Below are 25497 nucleotides of genomic sequence, written 5' to 3'. Positions count from 1 at the left end.
TTTCATAATGATGTCATAAGCACTTGCTATCTTTCTATCTGCCCTCATTACTGTGGGTCTGATTTTTTTCTTGGCAATTCAGCTTCTTGTATAGTGGATCCACTGTTGTATTCCTGTTTGAAATTGTACGTGTTCGTTTTAACTTAATACAAAAATTCCTTCTTCAGAAATTGTTTTGTGGTTTGTTATGGAAGTTGTCAAGGAATATCTTTTTAAAGACAGTGGCTGAGAGCTGACTACATTTATGGAAGAGCATGTGCTGCTGGTACTATATCATTAGCAAAGCTGTCAGTAACAGCTTATTTTCATAATGCTAAGAGAATGAAGATTGTTTTGTGGCTAGCCTGTATAACTTTTAAAGTTATAGAGGCTAAAACTGTAGTGTAGACTTCTCTGGGGATCTCATTGCTTGTTTCATTGTTGGAAATCAAACTAAATGGATAAAGTGAATGTTTTACAGAGTTAACTTTAGTGACTATGACCTAATATCAATCAATTTGACTTCTTAATATGAATTGTGTGGGATTGGACAAGCCATATTGCTTTACCATGATTTTTTGGCTTTCATATAGCATAGGGAGGAGGAAAATACAAGCACAGAAACCTTGAAGTGGTTCAGGCTGCCAGGTGGAGGGAGCTGTTGCCTTGTGTGGTATGGGAAGGGTGGAGGTACATGGGTATCACGTTTGTGTAGCTGTCCCTGCTTTGGCATTGGACAAAACCTCTGTGCTGTGTGACAGTGTTGGGTTCATGGACCACTGAGCAATGGTTGTCTCTTCTTCTCTTCACAGGGTGGATCACTTGTACACATTTTTTGTTCAGTGGTCACCAGAAATATATGGGAAAGATGCCAAAGAGCAAGGTTTTGTTGTGGTAGAAAAGGAGGAGCTTGACATGATTGACAACTTCTTTAGTGAGCCCACTACTAAAAGCTGGGAGGTGAGTGCCTTCTGCCTTTACATAAAGCATGTGCATATCAAGTGTGCATCCTCTGCTAAGAATCTCAGCAGTTGTTCTTTAGAGGATTTTATGGTGTTTCCTTAAGGCTTGTATCTGTCTCACAAATGTATTCATATTCCTTCAGTCTTCATTTCTTCTCTCCCTAGAAAGAGCAGGTAAACAACTGGGAGCTCTCTGGTGTGCAGCCAGTAGAAGTTGTGTAAATATTCTGACCATGTGATATTAGTCTTTTGCAAAGCTATACAGGCATATGTGGTCAGCATTGCTAAATTCCTGATGTATTTATATGCTACAGATAAATTCTTCGAAATGTATATATGTATGTAAACATCAACACAGACTCCTTTGTGCTGGTTGAAGTGGATTGGTGTGTGGTGATAGGCCAGACCCTTGCTTCTCGGGTGCACACAGCAGTTCTGCTTGAATATTGGGTGTAAGTGGGATAAGTTTTATCATTGGACTTTGGCTTTTTCATGTGTGGTCTTCTGCAATCTGTTCTAACCACTTGGCATGCCTATGCTTGTTATCGCCTTCTTCTGCATACAAAGCCTAGTTTCTAAGGGAAATAAGCTTACAGACGGTTTTAAAAACCATATTTCTCAATGCTCAAATATTTTCTGTGCTAAGAATATAGGATAAATGAAACAGACACATAAATTCCAAAGAGGGAAATATCTTTATGGTGATTAAAAAAGTTATCTGATTATTCATCTTAAACATAAACTTTTTTTCTTTAAATTCTACTACCCTCTCTTTTTTGTTTGTTTATTTGAGCATTTTGATCTTCACAGTATGTTCTGTTGAAAAACCGAGCTTGGAAGTGGGACCTGTCATTTAAAATGTAGCAACCTATATTGCCAAGGAACTAATATTTTTACAGTTTTATAGCTTCTCAATGTTAGTGCTTTGTGAGCTGAAATATAAAAAAACCCACCTTCCTTGTTTTGCTTAGAGCTGAGTGCAGTAAGACATTGCTCTAGATTTTACTGTGCAGTTATTTGCCTGCCATTTTCATAAACCACTTCATAAACCATTTTCATAAATGAAGTAGAGTCAGTGATCTAAAGACAGATGTAGGAGAGATCTGGCCACACTGGGAACTTGTCTCTCATTGGTTTTTTTAGATATTTATTGAAAGGAAGAAAAGCTGAAAACTGCTTTTAAAGGTGTGTCTGTTTTATTTGTAATATATTCCAGCTTCACCAATTCAAAGTATGTTTGCCAGGAAATCTTTATTGAATAAAGTCCAAATTTGGGCATGGTGACTGAGAAATGATGAGAGTGAAAGTTTCACTCTCCCTTGCGGGGAAACAGAAACTCTAATTGTAGAGGAGCATATAAGCAGTTTTACCACAGCATGCCTTAGCCAGTAGCTCTCTGTCACTCTTAGGGCTCAGAACTCTTGCCACTAGAGCAAGGGGTAGAGTAGTGGGTACTGAAAATAAACTGCTAGAAGATGAAACAGAGACAAATGCCTTTGAATATTCGAATTATTTACTGTGCCAGACCGGACCAGGAGGAACCTTTCGTAGAGGTATGTCAAATTATTTCCCATCTGAACAGTGTGAATCTGATGATGGAACTTCTGTCCTAGTAAAAAACGTGCTCTGTACTCAGGTGAGGGGCATTTCCACCTCAAGTGGCTTCCTTTCTCAGGCCTAATCTTCAAAAGACTGTAGATCTGGTTTCTGTAGTGGTCAGTTCTTTTCATCCATTTCTGCTTTTGTGTGGTCTGTAAATACCTGATCTTGCAGATGCCTCTTTCTGCAGATGTTGACTGAACTTCATTCACATACAATTCAGAGACTGAATAAATGTGTATGCAGAGAGGAAGGGAGGCTTGTCTCTCTCTGGAGCCAATTTGCAATTTACAACTGTGTGAATAGGTTTTCTCTGGTTGCCTAAGTGACTTTGGTTGTATTTTTCTACAGATTTGGTTGATTTGCTGTTGTCTGGTACTTTTCCCCCACTCCTGGAGGGGGGGAGACTATTCCTGAAAGAAAGTCCTCAAAAGGGGAGTTGTGTACTTTGTTTTATGTCTAAAAGGTGTTAATTAAAAAATATACAATAATGTTCTGGGAGATGAGGAGTGAAGGCAAACCAGTCTGAAGGTGAAAAAAGAACAGTGATACAAGTAGAAAGATTGGGTTTTCTGAGCAGTTTGTTGTGGGTGTTTTTGTTTTTTTTTTTTAATTACCCTAATTTTGCAGTGCAAACCTTTCCTGAAATTGACCATATGAAAAATTTTCCAGCACAGGATTATCTGCAGTCTTAGAAGGAGAGGCTGGAGGGTCAGGATGAAGCTGTACATTTCTTGCTGTCATGGGCAGGAATACCTGTAACTGCTCAGGGGTGCAGGGATACATAGCAGTGTTTGTTCTGCAGGCTGGATTTTGCCTTGTGATCCTGCCTTCCTCACTTTTCCTGACCCTGCACTGGAGTGCCAGAGCCGACATGCCCTGCTCAGCTCCAGGCATCTGTGGGAGAGCATGGACTGGACATGAGTGCATGCAGCAGATGAGTAGCTCTCATCCCACTGGGGATGCCTGGTGTGACTGAGGGTATTAGGGCTGTGAGAGCTCCTCACCAGCCCTGGTCCTCATGCAAAACTTCTGTGCTTTGTTGTGTGGTTAAATCCACACCTGGAGTCAGTCTAGCACATTTGCTTTCTTGCCTGAGGGGCAGGTGTGTGTAGGACCTCCAGGCATCTCTTCCCAGTTGTCTCACTGTTGACAGCTTCTGCAAGTTCCAGCAGTGCTCATGAAGGCGTGGAGGAATTATGCAAAACTTGATCTGTGTGGAACATGAAAGCCATTTGGAAGCCTTATTGGCAGCAAGGTGCATAGCAGAGAACAATGGGCTCTGCAGCTGCATCCTGAAATTCCTGCTCCAAGACCACTGTGGTGATACACTCACGGAAGGAAAAGACGGTTTAAGGTTTTCTGTTTGTTGCGTAGCTAGGCCTCGTTGCTTCCCCTTCTCTTTCTCATTAGCTCCATTTCAGAGCTTTTGCTGTTGCTTGTTATATGCCATGGTGGCACTGAGCCCCAGCTAAAGATTTTCCCCATTTGCTTAAGGGTAGCTGTGCTTGATAAAATTATCCCATATCGTGTTTTTTCTCCAAACAGTGTGACAGCTAAGGAGTAAGTTTTAGATGAATTGGCTTCAACAGAGGATTGATGGTGTAAGAGCTGTGCTTTAGGTTGGACACTTGTTCTCTTGCCACAGATCATTACTGTAGAAGAAGCTAAACGACGAAAGAGCGTTTGCAGTTACTATGAAGAAGAAGAAGATGACGATACTTTGCCTATCCTAAAGCATCACAGCGCTCTTCTGGAGAATATGCACATAGAGCAGGTATGGCTGAAAACCCTCAGGTTTCCTTCTTAGAGGTGGTGCTGCCTCTGTCGAGTGCGAGAAAGAGAACAGGCGATGGCACTGCCTGTGCTGCTTGTGTAACCATTTCCCTCATTCCCTGCTTCCTGCCCAGCTTGCCCGGCGCTTGCCCGCGCGGGTGCAGGGCTACCCGTGGCGCCTGGCATACAGCACGCTGGAGCACGGCACCAGCCTGAAGACTCTGTACCGCAAATCGGCTTCTCTCGACAGTCCAGTTCTCCTTGTCATCAAGGATATGGACAACCAGGTAAGGAGCGCTTGTTCCACGGGGGTGGGGCAGAAAGGGCAGCATTTTGTAAAGTGATCATTATGAAATGTTAGTCATACTGTGAAGTCCTGTCATACCAAAATAAGACATTGGTGTATTCTTTTATATTTTCTACTGCCTAAACTAGAGTTACCGAAGGAAAATACTTGAGCACTAATAAAAGTTTTAGAATTGCAGTGAGTGCAGTAGTGCCTTTGGAAATACCTTTCTCAGGTATCTCAGTTAAGGAGCTGTCACAAGCAATGCCTCTCTGGAAGTCTCATTCTTCAGAAGCTGCTAGAGTCAGCAATGCTGCTGCATGGCTGTTATCTGGCTTTTAACTTGCAGGATACAGAAGGTGTGGAGGAATACTTGCACATCTGTACACTTCACGAGCTGGTTCTTCTAACATGAAAATCAGCTTAGTTGTTCTTAGAAAGTACTTGGACATGTTTGGGGGGTTCTTCTCTTGAATTCTGCACTTTCCACTAAAGTAGCGTAATCATTTTATTCTGACAGATATTTGGAGCGTATGCTACTCATCCCTTCAGGTTTAGTGACCATTACTATGGCACAGGTGAAACATTCCTCTACACTTTCAGTCCACATTTCAAGGTAATGGGTGTCCATTTTCTGAAATAAGATTTTTGGGTTCTACTTCTGAAACATGTATGAGATTTTTATGACAATAGCATGTTTGAGTGTAGACGAGGTGCCAGATGTTGATGAATGCAGTTAATCATTCATGCTTCAATGTAATACTTCAAGCAAAACTGTCTGTAATTATCTGAAGAGAGGACTCTCTCTAAGTGTGAGGAGAGAGTTTTAAATGAGTTGAAGGGGGAAGCAGGAAGAACTTAGAGTGTCAAAGACTCACCTAGAAGTCAAGAACAGGATATAATGTCATGCATTCTTAGGATCACAGTGACCACAAAACAGAGATGAGTGCTACTGAAATACCCCTTAATGCTCATAGCTTATGCACTTTTTCCATATTGAACACATTGTTCTTTTTTAACAGGGTACCACTTGATTTAGAGAGGGAAGCAGCATGTAAAATAAGGATTAGGGTGCTTTGTTCATAGTTTTAAATATGTATTGATCTTTCCTACCTTACCTTTTCCTCTTTCAAGAAAAAGATAAAAGATGACCACACCTCTTAGCTGCTAAGAGTAGGTACCCAGTAGTTTGAGATTACAAGAATCCTCAGTCCAAATATGTTAATGTTTTTTCCTTTCCTCAGGTATTTAAATGGAGTGGAGAAAACACCTACTTCATCAATGGAGACACTACCTCTCTGGAGCTTGGAGGTGGAGGGTGAGTGAGTGTTTGGTTTTCAAACCATATAGCCAACTTTTTTTTTTTTTTTAATAGAAATAGGGACAATGGTAGGTGCAAGAAAAACTTCACAATAAAGTGGCTGAACTTAATTTTAGTAAGCTGTTTAGCAGAGATACCCCAGCAATCTAATTTCTGTTACAGACTGAAAGCAATTTTGTTTGCTTAGTGTGACTGATGGTAGGCAAGTAGGGTTTGTTGCAGAATTGGAGTTGTTTTTAGCCAGGAAAAAAGCCAGATGTTTTGGGTAGATACATCACTCATTGCTGAAGCAGTTTGTCACTGGAAGATAATCCCAAATGGCAATTTTGCCATCAGTTTCTAGGGTTTATCAAGTGGTCCTTACTAAGTTGTTGTTTTTCTGTTGATGCACAGAGCAAGGAGACAGACAGGGCATAATCAGTTCATGAGTTTCAAAGGTCAGTAGGTACAAAATCAAGGGCTAAGACTGTACAACCAACTAAAGCTTACTTGGAGCTTGCACCATGGGACAGCTGGGCATGGTTTGCATCAGGAGTGGATAACCAGAAGGTGCTCTGTCCACATCCAAACAGCCAGGGAAGGGACCCCAAGGTCTGTCCACATCCAGACAGCGAGGGAAGGGACCCCAAGGTCTGTCCACATCCAGACAGCCAGGGAAGGGACCCCAAGGTCTGTCCACATCCAAACAGCCAGGGAAGGGGACCCCAGGGTCTGTCCACATCCAAACAGCCAGGGAAGGGACCCCAGGGTCTGTGCCCTGGTGTAGCCACAGCTGGCAGTGTGAGCAGCTCGGTGGCCAGGGCTGCAGGCCCTCGCAGGGTCCTACGCGCTGCCCCGCTCACTGGTGCAAACAAAAGCAAGGGGACGGCTCCACGAGCTTCTGGGAGAGTGCTTTGCCAGTACTGAACTCTTCACATTTGGCCTCAGAGTCACCTAGATTCCTCTGTATTGCTTCTTTGATTGTTTATACAGCTTCCAGTGCTTCTACTGTTCCATCTAACACCAAATCTGTCGTGTATTTCCTTTTAGTGGCCGGTTTGGTTTATGGTTAGATGCAGATTTGTATCATGGGCGAAGCAACTCCTGCAGCACCTTCAATAATGACATCTTAACTAAGAAAGAAGATTTCATAATACAAGATGTAGAAGTATGGACATTTGAGTGAAACACTGACTGCCTTAAGGACTGGATCCATTAGGCACTTAAAAGCTATCCAGAAGGTGCAGGCTGCCTCACAATGTTACACGCTTTTTCCTCAAGTTTGTACCAGAGCATGACTACGCAAAAAATCCAACCAAACAACCCAAGAATAAAAGAATTGATTTTGATAGGCAGTAAGAGACAGAACAGTGAGAGATCACTCAGAAGTGTTTTTTACTTCCTCTTCAGCACTCTTCCATTGAAGATACAATGCTTATGAAAATGTTCATGATGTATAAGTTGAAAACTTCTTATGTAACTGTGAAAAAGATCCTGTGGAAGAACTATAACTGTCTAGTACATTCCATGTGTATTTATGTTCAACATGCAAATGCTGACCAAAAATAAAAGGTTACTTTACCAAAATCTACAGCATAATGTTTGCCATGGAAAAGAATCAGAAATAGGTGTACACAGCACTTAAGGGAACATGTTTTTTAAAATTATTTTATTTATTGTTACTGTATAGTAGATTTTTTTGTAAATGTATTAGCTATGAGCTTTTTTTGTTTAATGTTTCAAATCTCATTTTGATAATTACTGTTGAGGTGGGTTTCTTATGCATTGGCATTTATTCTGAATCAATTTATTTGATTTCTGAAGTTAATTTTTATATTTTTATTTTGTAAATGAGATTAGGTTTTCATTATACCCTAATTAGAGGGTTTGTTTTCCTGGCAGAAACACTTGAGTGCATAATTCTGTTTCATTTTCTTTTCCTGAAATGAGGGAGGAGGTGGATAGTGCTTCTTCTTAACTCTGCCGTCACATTCCTGTTAATAGATAACTATTTTGGCAGTGTATGGAGACACTGGGCAGCTGCCCCCTGGTGTAGACTTTATCAGTTCAGTTGCAGTCCACAGAATTGGGATAGCATTATTATGCTATTCCAGTTCTACTCAGTATTATTTGACTGATTATGAAGGAGATTTTGAAGAGAACTGTTTTTCTGTATCACCACAAAATGGTTCAAACTAAGCCACCCACTGTGCTTTTATGAGCATTTCTCTACAAATTGAAGAATTTGTTAAGGAGAAAATACAATTGAGATTTAGAGAAGAAAGTTTTTTTCCTAACAGGCCAGGTCACGTTAGTGTAAAACTCGTTTTCCTAATAATTGCGCATATAGTTTCCTTTAAAAGAATACTTCAAGCAGCAGTCTGGTTTAGGATTTGACAGTCAACTAATTATTCTTGTTTGTTTCAATGAAATTATCAGATACTTTCCCTATCCACCCCGCCAAAGCTGAAAAGACTCTATATTACAAGATCTGTAAAATTTATTTTACAAATAATATATATTGCAAAATTATAAAACATTTGGTAAATGGGGAGAGTGTGAGAGAGGACTGGCAATCTTCACTGTTTGCTAAGGAATTCTGCATTGCCATTAAGCTGTGGTTTTGTTTACACAATCCAGGCCTAATATTAGTGTGCTGTCCTGCCTTTAGACGTGAGTGTTTCATTGTCCTGAGAAAGGCAGGTTTTAGAGACAGCAGTGTGCATTAAAACAGTACAATCTAATGTTGGAATGTTATTAACTGAGTAATACAACTCAATTTAGTTACTGCTCTTTCCTTTTTGAATAGATTAAATAATAATTTAAAAAAGCCAATTGCTTTTCCTTCAAAAGCATTTCTAAATCTTAATCTTGCACAGAAGTTTCACAGTCTAATGAAACAATGCTATACACAGTAAGCCTGTAACACGCTGCACATGAGCTTTTCACACTTCCTTTCTTTGTGGTCTACTACAGCCATAAACAAAGTTCTTATTGGTAATGCTTTAAAATATTTTGGACATTGTTACCAGCATAATGCTTTGAAGATACCCAGAATATCTAACACTCTTTGCTCTTTTAAATGCTGGCAGAAGACCACTGAATAGTTTAAAAAACCCCAACCAAACAAACACCCAACAAAAAATTCCCACAACAAACAAAATGAAACCAAGTTCAACATTTTGCATACATTTCACTCTTGCTACCTACAACTTATGCCATTATATTATCCTTGTCAAAGCATATCTAAACGCTGTGGTCTATATTCAAAACAGTGTTGTTCAATCAAAATTCTGTGACCCTTAAAACTATGAATATTGAATATATGTAATGCAGTGCTATCACAATATTTTCAATAAAGGAATTTATGCATTCAGAAACTTGTTACAGATGCTTTCTCTTTTATTCACAAACTTTATAATTTTTTAAAGATGAAAGGATGCAGCTTAAGTTACAGGTTATGCTGTCAAATACCTGTGCCACCTCATAAAAAGAGAATTTCAGCAATACTGTATTTTACAAACACAGATAAGGAGGTTGGAGATTTTGGTGGGGTTGGATGTGGGGTTTGGATTTTTTGCGTGTGTAGTATGTTGTGCCCTTAAAGAGAGCTGTGTTTTGAATTCACTCTGAGACAGACTGACAAAGGGCTAAGAAATGCTAGTAAACAGCAGTTTTACCTGGTAGTTCTTGCTGCTGCTCTCAGCTGCAGTGAATGACAAGCATCCCCTTATCCTTTTTGACCAACTTCTTCCCAGAAGTCAAAAGTCCATGTGCATCATTTTTGTATGCACCCTTTTCATATTTCCAAAGTGTTCACATATATTTTTATGTCCAGCCAAGCAAAGCAAAGATGTCTTAAAAGTACCTGGTTCTTGGGTTTTATTGGTTTTCATTGTATAGAGCAGTGGCATTAAAAGAAAATAAACTACAATTATGTGTGAAACTGAACAAGTGTGCTATCCATGAGCCTTGCTCTGAGTGAAATGGCAGTAACAACTTTCCTAAAGTAACTGGAAAATTATGATCACTAGTAATCTTTCTCTCAGAGAGAACAAGATCTTTTTCTTGCAACATGAAATATGTGTTCCTTCAGTGGTACTTGGGTACAGATTTTTGATACAGGACCGTGTTCAAACACAGACTCACAAATCAGGCTTGTCAGTACCCAGGTAATTGCAGATATTTTATTTGGTGCTAGTTTAAGTGCAGGTTTTGTGTTGGATGTTTTGCACAAAGGCTAACTTTAGAGCAAAGGAAAGTCTGGTTACATTTAGAACAATCCTCATTCGTGAACTAAAGATTTGATTTGCCTGTTTGTTACCGAGAAAAGGAGCAGGTGAGGTCATTGCAAAAGGACTGTCTAGCATTCTGCAGGTTGGCACATCTGGCAAGTGAGCTGCTTCAGGTAGAATAGCCAACCATGTCCTGTTTGTACAGGCACAGCTTGCTTAAAAAAAAAAATTTTTTTTTTAAATCTCAGTCTTAATTTTTCATCTTCTTACCTTTTAAACACTCTTTGTCACCTGTGGGAGAAGCACGTTGTGCCTTTTGAACTGCATGAAGAATACATTTAAGTTGCATGGTCAGTGATTCTTCAGTTCTAGTCTAATGAACAGTGCAAATGATTTTAAATACAAACTATTAAGAAAACATTTTTGGAACTTGAAGGCTAACTACCACTTAGCCTTTATTAGCTTCAGAAATAGTTGATAGGAGGCAGACGGTGAGGCACTGGAACGGATTGCCCAGAGAAGTTGTGGATGCCCCATCCCAGGAAGTGTTCAAGGCCTGGCTGAATGGAGCCTTGAGCAACCTGGTCTCCCTGATCCCTGCCCATGGCAGGGAAGGTTGTTGGAATGAGATGATCTTCAACGTCCCTTCCAACCCAAACCATTCTGTGATTTTCTGAAATACTTTGGTTGTGAATTAGCATAGCTGTCATGAGGAGGCAACAATTTCAGGGCTTATGCAGTTAGAACTAACATCAGATTTTAGCCCTCACTGCTGGGAGTGTTGAAGAAAAAAATGTAGACTCATTTGGAAAAATCTCTTCAATTCTATTAGTGACCCTGAACAAACTTCAACAGTGCTGAAATGGTGTTTTAAGATTATTTGCGCGCATATAAAAATCCAAGTAACTTGAATTATAGGGGCAAGATATCTAAATTTTTCTTGGTTTGTACTGACCAATGAATTGCTGGACATAACTTCATGGTGAAGAACCAGAAAGATCCAGCATCATAAGCACTTATTATGCTTTTTTTCCGCCCTCTTTACTGCGTGTTTTTCCCCCCTGAGGCAATTCGACTTTTAAGAGTGCATTCACATGGTTTTATTCCCCTATATTTTTTTTTTAGTTTTTTTTTTTTTTTTTTTTTTTTTTTTTTTTTTTTGGTTTTGTTTTTTTCGTGAAAACTTCTCGGCGAGGCCCAGTTCCGCTCCGCGTGTGCCCGGCGGGCGGAGCCGGGCGGTGCCAGCGGGGGCTCCCGGGCCCGGGCGCTCCTCCTTCGGCGGGCGGAGCACCGGCACCCGCAAGGGAGGGGCCGGCAGCGGGAACGGCACCGGGAGCGCGGCCATGGCCGGGCCTGAGGCCGCGGGTGCTGCCGCCGCCGCTGAGGGGAGCGAAGCCGGGAATGGCGGCCGCGATGGCTACGACGGGAAGTGCGTGTTCTGCAGGATCGCCCGCCGGGAGGAGCCGGGCACGGCGCTGCTCCCCTGCGAGGTGCGTGAGGCGCCTCCTTCCCCGCCCTCCTTCCCCGCTCCCTCACGGGCCGGCCCCGGGGTCGCAGCGGCTCTGAGGACCCTTAGCGCCTGCATGGGCAGAGCGGGGAAGCATCGCTGGCACGGAGAGCACCTCAAAGCCTTCCGTAAGTGCTGGCCCAGCAGCCGGCAGCCTCAAAGCTGGCACCGAGGAATGCTGACTGCCGAAGGTCAGCAGCGGACGCGCACCGTGCCTGGAGCCTGCCTCCGAAATACCCTCAGCTTTTGTTGCTGGTCGCGTCAACTGTCACATTTAGTATCTCATTCATATGAGGGATGTAGACATTGTTACCTACTCTGTGCCAGTATCCTCGTCCTAATCCATTTTAAAACGTTTGCATCATTTTCTAGGATGAAGACCTTGTTTGCTTTAGAGATATAAAACCTGGTGCCCCCCACCACTACCTGGTGGTGCCCGTGAAGCACATGGGAAACTGCAAAACACTGAAGACAGAGCACATACCTCTAGGTAAGGCTGCAAGTGTGTGCTTAACCTCAAGGAAAATCTTTTTTCACAGCCTGAAATAGGGGGTTGTCAAGTAAATTTAAACTTTGAACATCATTTGTAAATGTGGAAATAGCTGATGTGAGTGAGTGTAGACAGGTACTTACCCTTTCTGGGAACTTCTATGTGCTGCTGGTCTAGAATGGCACTTTTTTTGTGCAGTTCTGGAAAAACATTGCCGTTTGCATGGAGTATAGATGCTTCTGCACTTTGTTGGAAGTACAGCTTTATTTTTAAAGCATTTATGTACTGCTTCATTGCATTTTCTTAGATATGCATATGCAATTCTAAAAGCGTTCAGAAGAATTTTATAATGTGTATGCTTTCAGATAAGTGCTGTATTATTTGTCAGGAAGAAAGGGAATGACAGATGGAAAAGGGAGATGGTGTTTCAATTAACTTTAAAAAGTTTTGAAAAAATAAAATTCTGAAATGTTGAAGCCATTATTTATTGTTGCTAGGCTTATTTTGGGTTTTTTTTCCCCTTAAGAGGAGATTGTCCTGGAATTTGTTTCACAAGATATGGCTAGCTAAGTGTGTTGAGTAACAGAACAAACTGCAGCCATGAAGAAATTCCACCTTAGGGAAATTTACAGGTGATGCAAGAAAAGAAAATTGAATTTTGCAAATCTTGCAGTGCTGTATTTCTCTTGTAAACATAGGGTGGTTTTCTCCAGAGAAAAAAACTTCTGTATGTGTTTGGCTTCAAAGCAATTCCTTTAACTTCTGCCTTGATTTTTTTTTTTTATTGGGGTTACTGCATTGTTCAGTGATAAAGAAACTGTGTGCTAGTAATAAGAAATACTGACAATTTAATTTAAATTTATGTACTGTCTCTGAAATGTACTCCAGGCTTCACAGGTTCTGGAGATCAAAGTCCTGTTGCTGTGCAGAGATACAAACTGGAATTAGTGTAAAGTCATCATTCTGACCAATCAGTACTTGCTGGGCTTTTTAATAAGGGTGTGGTGATGGCATGGCTTTGGCCAAAGTTCTTATAATAATATCACACTGGAAAGCATTGCAGGTGTGGAAGTTGGTATCAGTGGCAGCTTTCAAGTAAGTCATTGCTCACACTGTCTTGATTGTCTTTTCTTTGACTAGGAGTGGTTAGTGTTTATATTTTGAAAAACCCATGTCTGTGATCTCAGTGTAGGTTAGTCTGTTGAAGTTAATATTCTGAAGAATTCCTTTTTAAAATGAAATTTATTTGTGTTTTAATAGTGAAGAGAATGATGGAAGTGGGAAAAGCTGTTCTCCTGAAGAATAATTTTAGTGACCTGAATGATGTAAGGTATGTAATAAATACATTCCATCTTTCTATTGAGTTTGTTATTTACTTTTCAGAATGTTACTTTAGAGATGGAGGCAGAACCTGTACTGGGATTTATGGAAGAAATCAAGTCTACATTTCACTTACTGCATAAAATCTCAATTAAAATCTGCTGGCACTGAATAGAAACTTTTTTTTTCTGATAAAGTTCTGGCACAAATTGGATTCCAGCTCTGAGATTCTTTCTTGAACACATCTTGGAATGTTGGGAGGGCACTTCAAATAGCTTACCAAAGAGGCTGCTCTTTCATTATGTGCTACAAATATGCTCTCTTCTGGCATCTACAAAGATGCCAGAAGAGAGGTAAACTTTGGCCTGTTGAAGCAGGACACCACTCTGTGTTTCAGTCATACCAGAATTCACTGGATTTTGGTGTTGGATTCTTCAGTTTAAGGCCCTTGATAGCTGAAATAGACTGTTACATAATTTGAGCACTGTAGAGAAATAGGGAGCTGGTTCTTCAGGATGAAAATTGATAGTTGGCTTTCCAGCTGAAAACTACGTAGGATACATTTAAGATACTTTTTCTTTTAACTCCTTCTTTTAAAAATGTATCTTAAATCCAGAGATGTGAAGGAGGAAATGAATGAACTTTTGAAGAGCTTTTTGTGGTATAATGAAAGGGCATGTTTTTGTTCTTGCTTCTATGTATGTCAAAATTGTGATGAGTTGTTAATTCTGTGGATCATGTTAAATAACCCACAATGTTCCACTTCTTCCTGAATTAACATCACCATGATCTTGTACCTCTTTTTCTTTTCTGAAGAATGGGTTTTCACTGGCCACCGTTCTGCTCCATAGCCCACTTGCATCTGCACGTCCTGGCCCCAGCCAGTCAGCTGGGGTTCTTATCCAGGATCTACTACAGAATCAATTCCTACTGGTTTATCACGGTAAGTGTAAGGCAGGTGAGCTTTGCCCTAGGTTTTCAGTTGGGACCTGAAAATGCCATGTCTTTCTAACCTTTTAACTGTGTCCAAAAATTCTCTGACCAATTATTTTTGTGGTTACTTTAATTCTCAGTTATGCATATTTTGCATTAACTGAGAAAAAATAAAGACCTTAATGTTTATGCTTATAAACATTAAGGAACAGAGTGCTAATAGCTAACAGCAAAGAGTACAATAGTTCTGGATGTTGCCCAAGGCTCAGGCTCTGTGATGTTCTTCTGTGACACTTTGTAAATATTTCGGTTTTAATACAAAGGGCTATATTCAAATGTGATGGACTGTTTTGCACATAACCTGGTTAATCCTGTGTAGGTGAAGACATAATAACTGCATTTATCTCTTTGTGTGGTTTTCCTCATCTTGTCATCTTTAGACTAAACTTAGTGCCTGCTTTACAAAAACATTGCTGGTACTGATTTATGTCAGTAGAGATTAGCAGTGAGATTGAACTGACACTGACTAAAGCACTTTGAAAATCTCTCTCTAGAGACCTAAACCTCACTCTCACTGTTTTGATACAGCAAAGCACCTGTCCTTGCAAGGTAGCTGCAACATCCTAGTATCATTGCACATCGCCAAATCAAAGTTGCTGAAAAAGATTTGTCTCATCTAAAAAATGTAGACAGCTTCTTACTTAAAGAGAAGAAACACAGCTTCTTTACAGTGGGACCTTGCTGAAGTTCACTCCTAGCTCAAAAAAAAGCAGATGTGTCTGGTGTGTTTTGAGCATCTCAGAAATATTTGTCCCTGAAGTTCATATAGTTGTGTAGTTTTACTGTTTGTTATCTTGGATTAGTTCAGGCAGATCCCTACCAAGTCTGGTTATCCGGTATGGATGCACTTTGGTATTTTGCCCTGTTGTCAGGTTGGAAAATGTTCGTGGGTTGGTGGTGGTTCTGGTTTGTGGTTTTTTTTTTTAGTTACAGCGTCCTGAATGTGGTACTTGCTTAAGAATGCAAAACAGGATTCAGATAATATAATTTTCAGTTGCTGCATGCTTTATGTAGCTTTATTTTAAATAAACTGCAGTAATTACTGAACTCCTGTTGAGTTGCTCCTACCTGAAGCCTCCTCTGACCTCCACATCATGATCACCTCATGAGTGTTTGGTGGAAAGTGAGTCTGCTGTTAAAAGGAATTGTTGTATTCTGCCTCTCCTGTACACTTAATCTGTAAAAATTAAAAGCAAATTCTCTGTTAGTGTCACTATTTTAGAAATGGAATTTTAAGTAAAATGAAGGCCCACAGTGTAGTTAACGTATTGCTTTTTCTCTTTTGTAGGCTGAACAACTGATCGAGAGACTGCAAGCTGGAAATGCTGCCAGCTGAAAGCGTGTGTTGTCAGCCAGTTTGGTCTTTGAGCTCTGATTTAAGATTGCACAGTTTGATGTTGCCAATAATATCCCAGGATAAAAAAAGCTTTAGTTCCTTATGAGGAAATACACACAGAATTTGTAGCTGCTAACCTAATTCTTCCATTTGGATATGTCAGTCTGTGACATATAATAGCGCGATGTGTTTTAGTTAAAATTTTAATTTGCGTAGATACATACATAATATGCACACACATGCACACAGGCATAGAACTCTTCCTATTAAAAGGCAAAGCGTAGCTGCAGAATGTACAACTAGCAGCATATGAATGGTACCAAAGGGAGTACTTGCTGCAGAATCAAGCTTTCATTGTCAAGATGCATTGTTCTGGGATTGCAGGTAGCATCTCAAACATTTGTTCCCACCTGCATTTGTATGATATGTTACTTATGCCTAGTGATGAGTAGGTACATTGCTGAAAGTACAGTACTGACTTCCTGGTGCAAAACCACTTTACCTGACTTGTTTGCATCACAGTGACACATTAAACATGAATACAGTATGTGCCCAAAATGTGAGAATGCTCTATAACATAGAATATAGTTTATATGTAAATAGACCTTAAGATTTTTTTCCCTCTTATTTGCACAATGTTTGCATTTAGTATATGTTTACAAAGAATGCGAAGAGTTCAAAAGAATGCATTTAATATACTGCTCTTCTACATGGCAGTAGATAGAAAAGTCCGGATTTTCTGGTCTTATTCTCACTGCAAGTCCCTTGCAGATTACTAATGCCTTGTCCAAATTTGGATTCTAAATGAAGTCATAAGAGAAGCTGGTCTGAAATGCTGTCTGTGTGTGTGTGTGTGTGTGTGTGTGTGTGTGTGTGTGTGTGTGGCAGACTTATATAACAGCAATGTGATGTGACTTTGGGGTAGGAGGGACTCAGCCCAAAACCGGAACATGCCAAGTTGCTTAAGGAACCTGTTGAACATTTGCCTTTGCTGCATGACTCTAATCAGGAATGCTAGCACTTGTTTTTCAGTACCATAATAAGGCAGACTGTTTGGCAAGTTAAAACTCCAGAACACATGGAGTGGATTTTCTCTGTTCACAGAGCTTGTCTTGGTGCCGAGCTAACCAAGTGCCCTTGCCTGATGCATTCAGATGCAGCTGAGGTGAGAACATCTGTTGCACCTGCAAGCTTCCCTGAACATAATAGTCTGTGTTTTCCATGGATCTTGCACCTGTTGCCTTAGTGATACAATGTGTTGTAATATTCTTACAGTACTTCTGAGAGTATACCCCCTTCTGAAGAACTGCATTTTCTACTTGGCAGAGTTTATACCTTTCTGTCTGTAAGATCTTCTTCCTAATGTCTTGTTATATGTATTAGTGGGCACTTGCATGTTATTTGCAGCCCTTTGGGGTTTTAATTTGTTATATTTGGTAGGAAAAGTGTGACTTAAAGCCACTGAACTTTGACTGTGCAATAGATGAAGAGGTTTGAGCTGGCTCCTGAATTAGTGAAATACCTGTACATTAAGGACTTCCAGGAGTTAATGTGTATGTGTTCTGATCTGTAATTAATTTATGTAACTGTACTGAACTGTGACATGTAATATTTAAAATATCAACATGAACTGTTGTCAAAAAGGATTAATAAATGCTTATCTTGGGATGATTTTCCAGTGCAGTTGAATAGTTGACGACTCAGGGTTGATCCTAGATAGCTCTTTGCTCACTCTTCATTCCTTAACCCAGTGGGGTGGGAGAACAGAAAGAAAAAAATGAAAAAACTCATGGGTTGAGTTTAATATATGAAGGAAAGATAAAGAAAAAAGCAGAGGTAATCACTCATGACCTCCCACAGGCCGGCCAATAGCAACAACTCCCACACCCCAAAAAAAGTCCGCTTTTCAGCTTTTATTCCAGACGTTATATGTCATGGAATATCCCTGCTGGCCAGTCTGTGTCAGGTGTGCAGGTTGTGTTCTTTCGAAGCTTGTTGCCCACTGACGGAGGGCAGAGCAGGAGAAAGAAGGCCCTGACATTGTCCATGCACTGCTCAGCAATCACCAGAACTGTTGGGTTACCAGCACTTCCAGTCACACCCAAAACGTGGGATGCTCTGAAGGAAGTTACCTCCATCCCAGCCAGACTGTATGTTGCCAAATGTATATGAAAGCACAAAGGCCAACTTTTATGTCTTAACATTGGAGAACAGCCCCACTAATGACAAGACTGAAAAGGTAAAAATTGGGTATAATGTCACTTCCAGAGTTTTGCTGATGAGAAAGATGGGGATATCCCATTTACCCTGACAGTAACAGACAGGGCTCAGAACAGCTGAAACAGCAAAGCATTAAACAGAGGCACACTAATTACTGAGAGGAATGCTCAGCTTCTCATTAGTGTTTTTCAGCTCAGAACTGTGGTCTGTTTTCCTTCTGCATTGACAAGTATTCTTGGAGTCTGAAGATAATTGTTTTAATTAGGTGAAGAAATACTTTCTGAAAAACCTAACCTAATACTTCCTATATGGTACTGAATTACTGGCTAGCCCCTGGAAGAGACAGTGGGCAGATCCTGTTAACTCTGTCACTCTCTTCTATAGAAGCTTTTGGTAATTTTAAAACTTCCAAAACCATCTGTAGAGCTTTCTAAGGAGCAAAGATCAATAAGGAGCATGAACTCAGCAGCTCTTACTCTCCAAGGGCCTGGAGAAGCAAAGGAAAGCTGTTTAGCCACTGCTGCTGGCTCTGTTCTTTGATCCAGTATTAGCAGTCTTGAGAAAAGCTGCTTTTTTGACCTCATGTTTAGGAATGACAAAGCTTTATTTGTACTGTTTAGCTCAATTGTTTTACATAAACTCCCAACCTAACAAGAACTCAGAGAATAATGCTTTTATGCTGAAAGGATGAAACAGATACATATAAAATGCTGTTAAAAATAAAAATAAATTGTGCTTGAATTGGTAATGAGAGCAAACCAGTGAAAATTGTATTTGAAATTTGAGAAACTTGCAAACGATAAAATGCTGCATAAAAACTTGTCATTTCAAACGAATGTGCAACATTTATTGAAATGGTGACATGCCTTCAGTGTTTGACAAACCACAGATAATCCCTCTATGATATACAGTCCAAAACAGATGCAGAGTTTACAGACTTCAAGTGGAAGGAGGGCAAAGACCACTGATGTAATCTGTCACAAAGTGAAGTTTAGGAGAGATTTAAACAGCTGAAAGATGCTTAGTAGGGCAAGAACACCTTTTAAAAAGTTTGGGGTTTACTTACTACTCCAAATAATCTGTAATACTAAAACCCCTTATATGCTACAATTTTTGCAAAAACAATTTAATAAATTCTGTTCCATTTACTCTAATGGGAGCCTGCTGAAAAAAACAAGTTGCATGTTGAAAAGTCTAAATTCCTATTTCATCTGTAGATGTTAATCTAATCACAGATGAAGCATAATTTTGAAAAACTTGTAGCTGAACTGAGTCATTTGCATTAGATATAATGCATTCATGACTAGACAGGCTTCAGGAGTAATTTTTTATTCCAGAGTGTACCAGTGGGCAAGCTGATCAGTTCTATTATCTATCTTTTAGTCTTTTTTTGAAATGCTGGCTATTGCTGGAAGCACAAGACTGGATTTGTCAACCTGTGTGCTGAGCCAGTTTGGCAGCTCAGTGTTTATAATCATTGCATGGGCACACAGAAAGATTTTAGTCCCATTATCCAGAATGCTCATCTAAAGCTGGCAGGTTGGCTCTGTAACTGTTTAAAAAAAATCCCTCTACAAATAATAGATTTGTTATATAGTAATCCTTGGTTCTTTTAAAAATATAATAATAGAGAAGCTTTTTTTAGTCACTTACAAAGTAGGTAAGACCATGTCATTAAGGGTTTGCTCTGCTTCTGTTTTGATCAGAGGTGTCCTTAAAAAGTGTTTGTTGATGTGTTCAAACATCCAACACTTACATGGCAGTGACAGCCTAGATTGCTGATATTCAACTATTTGAGCCAGCCTTAATTAAAATGTAGTAAATTTATGTGAGCTGGACTTGCATCTTATGGTGCTCAGGCTACATACCGCCTCACATGTGTGTCTTGCAATGAATTATTTGTACAATGTCCAGCAATGTATTATTTTTCCTGATAGTGCCATCCCATTAGTCAGCTGGTGACACTTGAAATGCCTGATGCTGCTTCCTGCAAGTTATGAACTAACACTACAGCAGAACTGAGTGGATTTCAGAATTATTAGAATTAAACAAAACTCATTCCACAACTGTACTATAAAAAGTTCAATTTGTGTTGAAATCTGATGCATGTAAAGACTTCCTCTAATATGAGCTGAAAAATTAAGTGTGCTCATGTCATTTGGCAAAAAATGCTTTTTCAAAAACACAAAGCATTGTAAATATGTTAAGACCACAAACTGCATCTACTTCTTTTTCAGCTGCAAGATGTAGATCTGTTTAGAAAGAAGCAGTAGGTTTGCTCTGAAAGCTAAGGGAGCACACCAACAGTGCCTGGTGCAGCGCACATTCCTCCTTCTCCAATGCGGTAAAATTATGTGGTGATTAAAATCCATTCTCTACCTGCACCTGACTGCCCTGTTCCCCAGATATACTGATTTCAGCACATTAATTTATTCCTTTTTTTTTTCTCTTTTCATTGTCCTTTCACCAGAAAAAGAAAAAAGGAGGCAGGAAAATAATGAAATCCTCAGCCAAAGACTTAGTTTGGTGCAAATCCCCATTGGATGAAAACATCAAAACAAACCCCCATTCTTTTAGGCTTTTTGCAACAGAAGTTTTTTTATAAATATCATAAAATTACACATCACTTTTATCAAGTTCCTAATTTATATTAAATTTTAATATCCTTTTGATGCAAGAACAGTCTCTTACTTTAAAGACCCATCAAGTAGTGTAGTTAACGCCACACAGAAGCTTCTATTTGCACTGCTAAAAAATAGAACTTTAGATTTCTAATTATACAGCTTTATTGGTGGGAACTATTGTAAATACAGCTCCTGATTATTTTTCATAGCACTATCACAACTATGTTATATAACAAATTTTTTTTTTTTTTTTTTTTTTTTTTTTTTTTTTTTTTCTTTCTCAAGAGCTCACATCTGTGCTCTGAAAGCAGGTAAATGAGGTATGGGACTGCTGCTATACTTTCATTTATGCATTTGGCACTACAGTATCTCTACTCTCCTCTTGTAAAAAACATTGCTACATTTTGGTGAAAGAAGAGCCTTTTTTTTTCCTTATGAATGCACAGGTGCCCCAATACAGAGTGACTGCTGACTTTTGCGTCTTCACATTGTGGCACCCCACCTTCTCTGAAGGGGTATAGCTGAATTCACTGAAAAGGCTCCAGAGCTTTGTGGACTTCTGAAGTGTTAGAAGAACAGGAAAAAAATGGTGTGAGATAGAAAACAAAAAGAACAAGAGACACAGAAGGTTTGGAGAAGATATGATTGTAAGATTAGCCTATTAAATACCAAAACCAGTGCAGCTGTCCAAAATCCAAGTAAGATGCAACTAATTTAGGAACCATCAAGTACACTTGCTGTGATATTTTTGTAAGTTTGGGAATTTCTATCTACTTCATGAAAATAACTTCCATTTATTCAGTTTAACTATGTGAGATGGAACCTAAAATTTTTGATCTATACCAGGCTCTTTGTTTAAAGAAGTATATGAATTCCCACAAGAGTTTTCAATTCCATGTTTTACAAATCCCATTCTCCCACGCAGTATTTCACAAACTGCAGGAATCAGTGGTGTAGCATAGCAAGTTAGTAATTTATACTTTTAGTAACCTAAAAGCAGTAGGCCAGCACAGTTATTTGAAGAACACTCATATATTTGCTAATAGATGATAATAAGGACAATCCAATGTCAGCATGATAGAGTAGCTCATAATCTGCAATTTCTGTCCAAATCTCTACCATTTTAAAAAAAATATCCTTCTCGCCCATTTCCTCTCCTGCTTGTGTCCCAGTAGGTAGCTGAGTTGAAATTCTGTAACCAAAACCTGTGAAGACGGTATCTAGATATGTTTTTCCAACTGGAACTATGCAGCAAAGTTCATTCCAGGACAAAGCCTTATTGTAGTAAAGTGATGACTACGTCATCATCTTTTCCTTGCCAAAGCATTTCACCTTCAAAATGAACCAGACCATGTTTTCTGGCTCTTAACAAGATTCCCACTACTTTATTGGAAATAGTCACATATGTTTCAAACAGCTGCCCGAATGTCACTCTCACGTGTCCATCTTCTCCCACCTCTCCAGTTCTTCTGATGATCAAGCACAGCTCTTCTACTTCCTTACCCACGTGTGAGTGAGCATCTCTCCCTCTCTGCTCTGTCCGAGACCCTTCAGGGGGTCTCCCGTAGGTAGGATCTCCTCTGTGAGTATGTGCAGGTTTAGATGCAAGCCTGTCATCGCTGCTGAATGGATTCTTCCTCTGATATTCAATGTGATCCTCTGCCCAGGTCTGCCAGCTTTTCCTCAGGTCACCCACTGCACTGGTAGCTTTAGCACTTTGCCCTTTTTCTCCTTCCATTTCTGAAAATGTTTTATGGCACTCAAGCAGGAAACGAATAAGTGACTGGCTGTAACTGTGGTTCCTGTGTGCACTGTCAGCTGTGAGGGAAAAACAACGAATCAGCCTGATATTTTTTGGAAGAGTTTTGCCCGAGCGAGAGGCAAGGCTGCTGAAAAAGAGGCTAAATATCTGAAGATTTTAAGTCCACTCATAGTTCTACAGCAATGAAGAAAGTAAAAGTGATTCAGGTGAAATTCAGAAGTAATTTAAGAACACAGGGCAGTAAATTATGCTTACAAGATTACTCGGTGCTCCACCGATCCCGCAGTTACTGAACAAACCCCGCAGCCTCCGTGCAACACATAGTGCAGTACTCACTCCTCTTGCAATGACGCCTTCCCACGAACTTTATCCTGGTACCCGGCAGCCCCGCTGACTTCCCAAGCAATCCGATGTAGTGGCTGGCTGAGCTGCGGAGAGATCAAACCATTCCCGACCGGCACACCAACCCATGCACAGGGGTGGGAAGCCGCTCTCCGCCTGAACGCTGATTAAAGGTGGACGAATTCACGCCGTGTCGACAAGGTTCCCTCAGGCTGCGTTAGTTATTATGCACAGAAAATATTATCTGGAGCCGAAACGCCAATACATGGTGGGAGCAGGGGCATTTTCCTCATCAGGCACTGCAAGGAGAAGTAAAAATCCAGTTAGCGAGCGCGTCTCTGTCCGCAACACCCTATTTAGTGAGGAAGACAAAGGCAGAATAGATTGTTCTCCCTTAAAAGGTTGTGCTGCACGGCCATGTCCGCCGGCTGCAGCCCGCGGGCGGGCAGGGGAGCGAGCGCCTCGGCGCTCCCGGTACGCTGCGGGCTGCCCACCACCTGCGGCATCCCATGCGCTTGGAGTACCGACTGTGTGTGCAGGACGTGGTTACTCGGGTGAATTAGAGACAGACTTTTACATCCCTACCGAGATCTGAATGTGCTATAACCGTGTCTTTGCTGGGTCGTATCGTTCACCGGTCGAAATACGCAAACCGGAGTTTCCAGGTAGCACCTGAGTAGAGCTGATACTTCTACCGACACTTTAAGTCAAAACACAGGATTAGTGCTGGATTTTCTACGCGGAAATAGAAATGCAAATTCTGAACAGTTTAACAGCTGAATTACAGATTGGGTATTTCTGTATTTTGAAACAATTGTTTTAAAAGTAAGTTTTGACGGGCATTTGCCCACATGCATATGTTGGTGCTGTTGCACGTGAACCCATGAGCAGGGACAGGATTCCTTAAATTCCCAGCAGAAGCTCCAGGTCAGTCAAAAAACACTTGTGTTGCCTCTGGGTCTAGAAGAGTGCACGAGGTAAGCATAGAGTGGCAACACAATGGCCAGAGAAGGGAATTGGGAAAAATAAGCAACAGCACACATGAAATAATGGCTTTTCATTAATTTTTAAATTGAATCTCGTGATTGTTGTATAATACCATTTTTATTACATTATTTTTTGTGAAAGGAAGGCAGTTAATTCTAGCTTCCTGGATAAATTTCAAGTTGAGTAATTACACTTTGTGTATATAAAATTCCCCTGAAGGCTAAAAAGTGTAAATTTTCTTCCTTTCCCTCCCTAGGAGAGTTAAGAGTTATATAATGTTTTTAAGATGACTCCCCACATCCACACTACCAAACTGCTTGATTCTCTTCAGTGGCATTACAGGAATGTATGTTCTGTTTCCAAACACTGCATCTGAAAAGTATTTTGTTTTTATGTGAGAATCAAATACTCTGTAAATCTTAGTAATGTACCTTCACTTTCAAACTAAGTAGAGCAACATGTAGACACTGCCAGAGATTATGCATGGATTCTCAAATCAAAAGCAAGAAAAAAACCAGGGCTTTTGTTAAAGTCTTCGGTAGGAAACAGTATCAGTGAAAAACAGGTATTCACCTTGAGAGAACGGGCAGCAATGCCCCGAAGGTAAAGCAGTGCAGATAAAGTAAGCAAAAGCCAGTTTCAAAGAGATTAAGCTTAAAAATAATACCAACAACCCCTTCTAAGGAGTTTCTAAAATGGAAGCTAAGAAATTCAGACTGAGACAGATAGGAAAAACAGAAGCAGATTTCTTCCACTAAAGCTCTCTCAGCAATTCCAAGATTTTTTAAGCAATCTCAGGCTTGCAGGGTTTGTCAGCAGTTCAGCAATGTGTTTATTGCTGGGTCTCAGCATTCAGCTACTGGAGTGGAGAAGCCGGACCCACATCTACCTCTTTCCTTTCCGTTCTAGGAAAGCTCACATTTAGGTGCCAGGTAGCTTTACATTGTTTTCTTGTCAATCATCGGGGCTAAAGCTTCACAGTAACCTCAGTTTTGATTACTGCAGGAAGGGATGACTGGAGAAGCTGCAGGATGAGATTACGGAGATGCATCAAGAAGGTGTCCCGTGCAGTGCTCACGGGTCATGAGCAAAATCTTAGCCATCTAGAAAAAAAACCCCAAAAAACTGAAAAAAGCCCCAAACCAACCCCAACAACATCAGCACATAAAACACAGAACATGAGTTCAGTGCTGAGCTAGCCTGGTCCTAACAAACAGCTTACCAAAATAAGATGAAACTTTCAGATCAACACAGCAGCGAGACCAGTGAGTACGGGATTACAATTATCAAGACTAGATATTAAAATAAAACATAATCCGCAAGACAAACCCCTTTTTGCCCCTCAGCCGGACCGTCACACCTCTCTCTGCCCCTGTCCTGGGAATGTGTTTCTCTACCTGCTGCGACACCCCCGCCGCCGGCGCTGACCTCCTTCCCACGGAAAAAGGAATGCGACTCCTTTGGCATCTGTTAATTCTTAATGTTATTTAATGCTCTAGATCCTTAAGTGTGGCCGGGAGAGGCCGCAGCGCGCCCCTGGCAGTGAAACACCCCCGAGCGAGCGTGTCCCCAGTGTACACGGAGTTATTTATAAACCACACGCAAGCACCGCTGCACCGACACGTGGCGTGCGTGATAAAGCACACCCAAAACATAACTACAAGGAGGATGAGAAGAAGATGAAATGAGCAGGAATTCCGGAAGAGTTCGCACAGCCCCGTGTCCCGCTCCGGGCGCAGCAGGGGCCGCGGGGGTCTCGCCGCCACACGCCCCTTCCCG

General features: G+C 40.6%; 2 protein-coding genes and 1 long non-coding RNA gene across 8 annotated transcripts in view; 2 read left to right on the top strand and 1 right to left on the bottom strand.

Moving 5' to 3' along the window:
* Positions 1-9282, top strand: part of NCOA7 (nuclear receptor coactivator 7) — a 78700-nt gene extending 69418 nt beyond the window's left edge. For 3 of the 5 annotated variants that reach the window (XM_059842168.1, XM_059842169.1, XM_059842170.1), the window contains 6 exons: positions 792-939; positions 4189-4317; positions 4451-4603; positions 5123-5218; positions 5847-5920; positions 6953-9282. In XM_059842168.1, the coding sequence (XP_059698151.1) occupies positions 792-939; positions 4189-4317; positions 4451-4603; positions 5123-5218; positions 5847-5920; positions 6953-7088 (736 nt within the window). In that variant the 3' untranslated portion in view covers positions 7089-9282. Of the gene's footprint in view, positions 1-791; positions 940-1007; positions 2495-4088; positions 4318-4450; positions 4604-5122; positions 5219-5846; positions 5921-6952 lie in introns of those variants that run through there. The other 2 variants (XM_059842173.1, XM_059842171.1) reach the window with 2 other exon arrangements.
* Positions 9283-11301: 2019 nt separating this feature from the next.
* Positions 11302-17454, top strand: HINT3 (histidine triad nucleotide binding protein 3). Its single transcript, XM_059842167.1, has 5 exons — positions 11302-11627; positions 12017-12134; positions 13395-13464; positions 14271-14397; positions 15736-17454. Exons 1-5 carry the CDS (start codon positions 11481-11483, stop codon positions 15781-15783), a joined length of 510 nt encoding a protein of 169 aa, XP_059698150.1. The 5' UTR covers positions 11302-11480; the 3' UTR covers positions 15784-17454.
* Positions 17455-18828: 1374 nt separating this feature from the next.
* LOC132325161 (uncharacterized) lies at positions 18829-25492 on the bottom strand. Of its 2 annotated transcripts, XR_009485843.1 has the most exons (4): positions 25116-25492; positions 24661-24821; positions 22726-23030; positions 18829-22445 (listed from the first exon to the last, which is right to left on the bottom strand). It is a non-coding gene; the product is annotated as an uncharacterized LOC132325161 (long non-coding RNA). The 2 variants fall into 2 exon arrangements; XR_009485842.1 differs by lacking the exon at positions 24661-24821 and having other exon boundaries at positions 25116-25475.
* Between the last annotated feature and the right edge of the window lie 5 nt (positions 25493-25497).

Source organism: Haemorhous mexicanus, chromosome 3, assembly GCF_027477595.1.
Source record: "Haemorhous mexicanus isolate bHaeMex1 chromosome 3, bHaeMex1.pri, whole genome shotgun sequence".
Taxonomy (NCBI): Eukaryota; Metazoa; Chordata; class Aves; order Passeriformes; family Fringillidae; genus Haemorhous; species Haemorhous mexicanus.
Note: the sequence above shows the minus strand (reverse complement) of the source record. Positions and strands in the feature narration are given on the sequence as shown.